General features: G+C 65.1%; 1 protein-coding gene across 1 annotated transcript in view; it reads right to left on the bottom strand.

Annotated features, from left to right (window-relative positions):
* Nucleotides 1-175, bottom strand: part of ACOT9 (acyl-CoA thioesterase 9) — a 22,352-nt gene extending 22,177 nt beyond the window's left edge. The window contains exon 1 of the mRNA XM_010571278.1: nt 132-175. Within this exon, the coding sequence (XP_010569580.1) occupies nt 132-145 (14 nt within the window). The 5' untranslated portion in view covers nt 146-175. The remainder of the gene's footprint in view (nt 1-131) is intronic.
* Nucleotides 176-598: the final 423 nt, after the last annotated feature.

Below are 598 nucleotides of genomic sequence, written 5' to 3' on the forward strand. Positions count from 1 at the left end.
CCGGGTTAGGGCGGCGGCGGCGGCGGCCTAGGGCCCTGCCTCACCCCCGCCGTGCCGCGGGGGAACCGCTACCTCCTCCTCCTCCCTCGTCAGGCCGCGGGCTAAGCGGTGCGGGGACCGGGCAGCCTTACCGGGTGGCCAGCATGGTGCTCCCCACCGGGACCGGAGCCGGAGCCGTTCCCTCAGCACAGCCAGCGCAGGTCTCCGCAGGGCTGTGCGCAAGCGGGGACGGGACAGGGCGGCGGCCTCCTCCTCCGGGCGGTCACTTGGTGGCACTCTTAGGGAAGGTAATTGAGAGCCTTTGGTGTTCTGAGGGGAGGAGAGGTTTAAGTAAAAGGCGGCCGTGTTAAATAAGCTGTGCGCCTTCCGCAGGCGGGGTATTCAACAGGTTGGATGCTTCAGAATTACCTTTGTTACTGGGAATTGAGGAATCTCAGGGCAGAGAGGACAAGCGGCCTGCGCCGGGGTCCGCACGCAGACACCGGAGAGCCAGTAAGGAATATAACTCACAGAACTAGCCGCTAACCGTGTTGGCAGCCCCTGTGGACTTGGATGTGGGCGCAGGCCGTGGCTTTCCCACCGACCGGAGCGTATGTGG

Source organism: Haliaeetus leucocephalus, unplaced genomic scaffold (assembly GCF_000737465.1).
Source record: "Haliaeetus leucocephalus isolate CR32 unplaced genomic scaffold, Haliaeetus_leucocephalus-4.0 Scaffold317, whole genome shotgun sequence".
NCBI classification, from domain to species: domain Eukaryota; kingdom Metazoa; phylum Chordata; class Aves; order Accipitriformes; family Accipitridae; genus Haliaeetus; species Haliaeetus leucocephalus.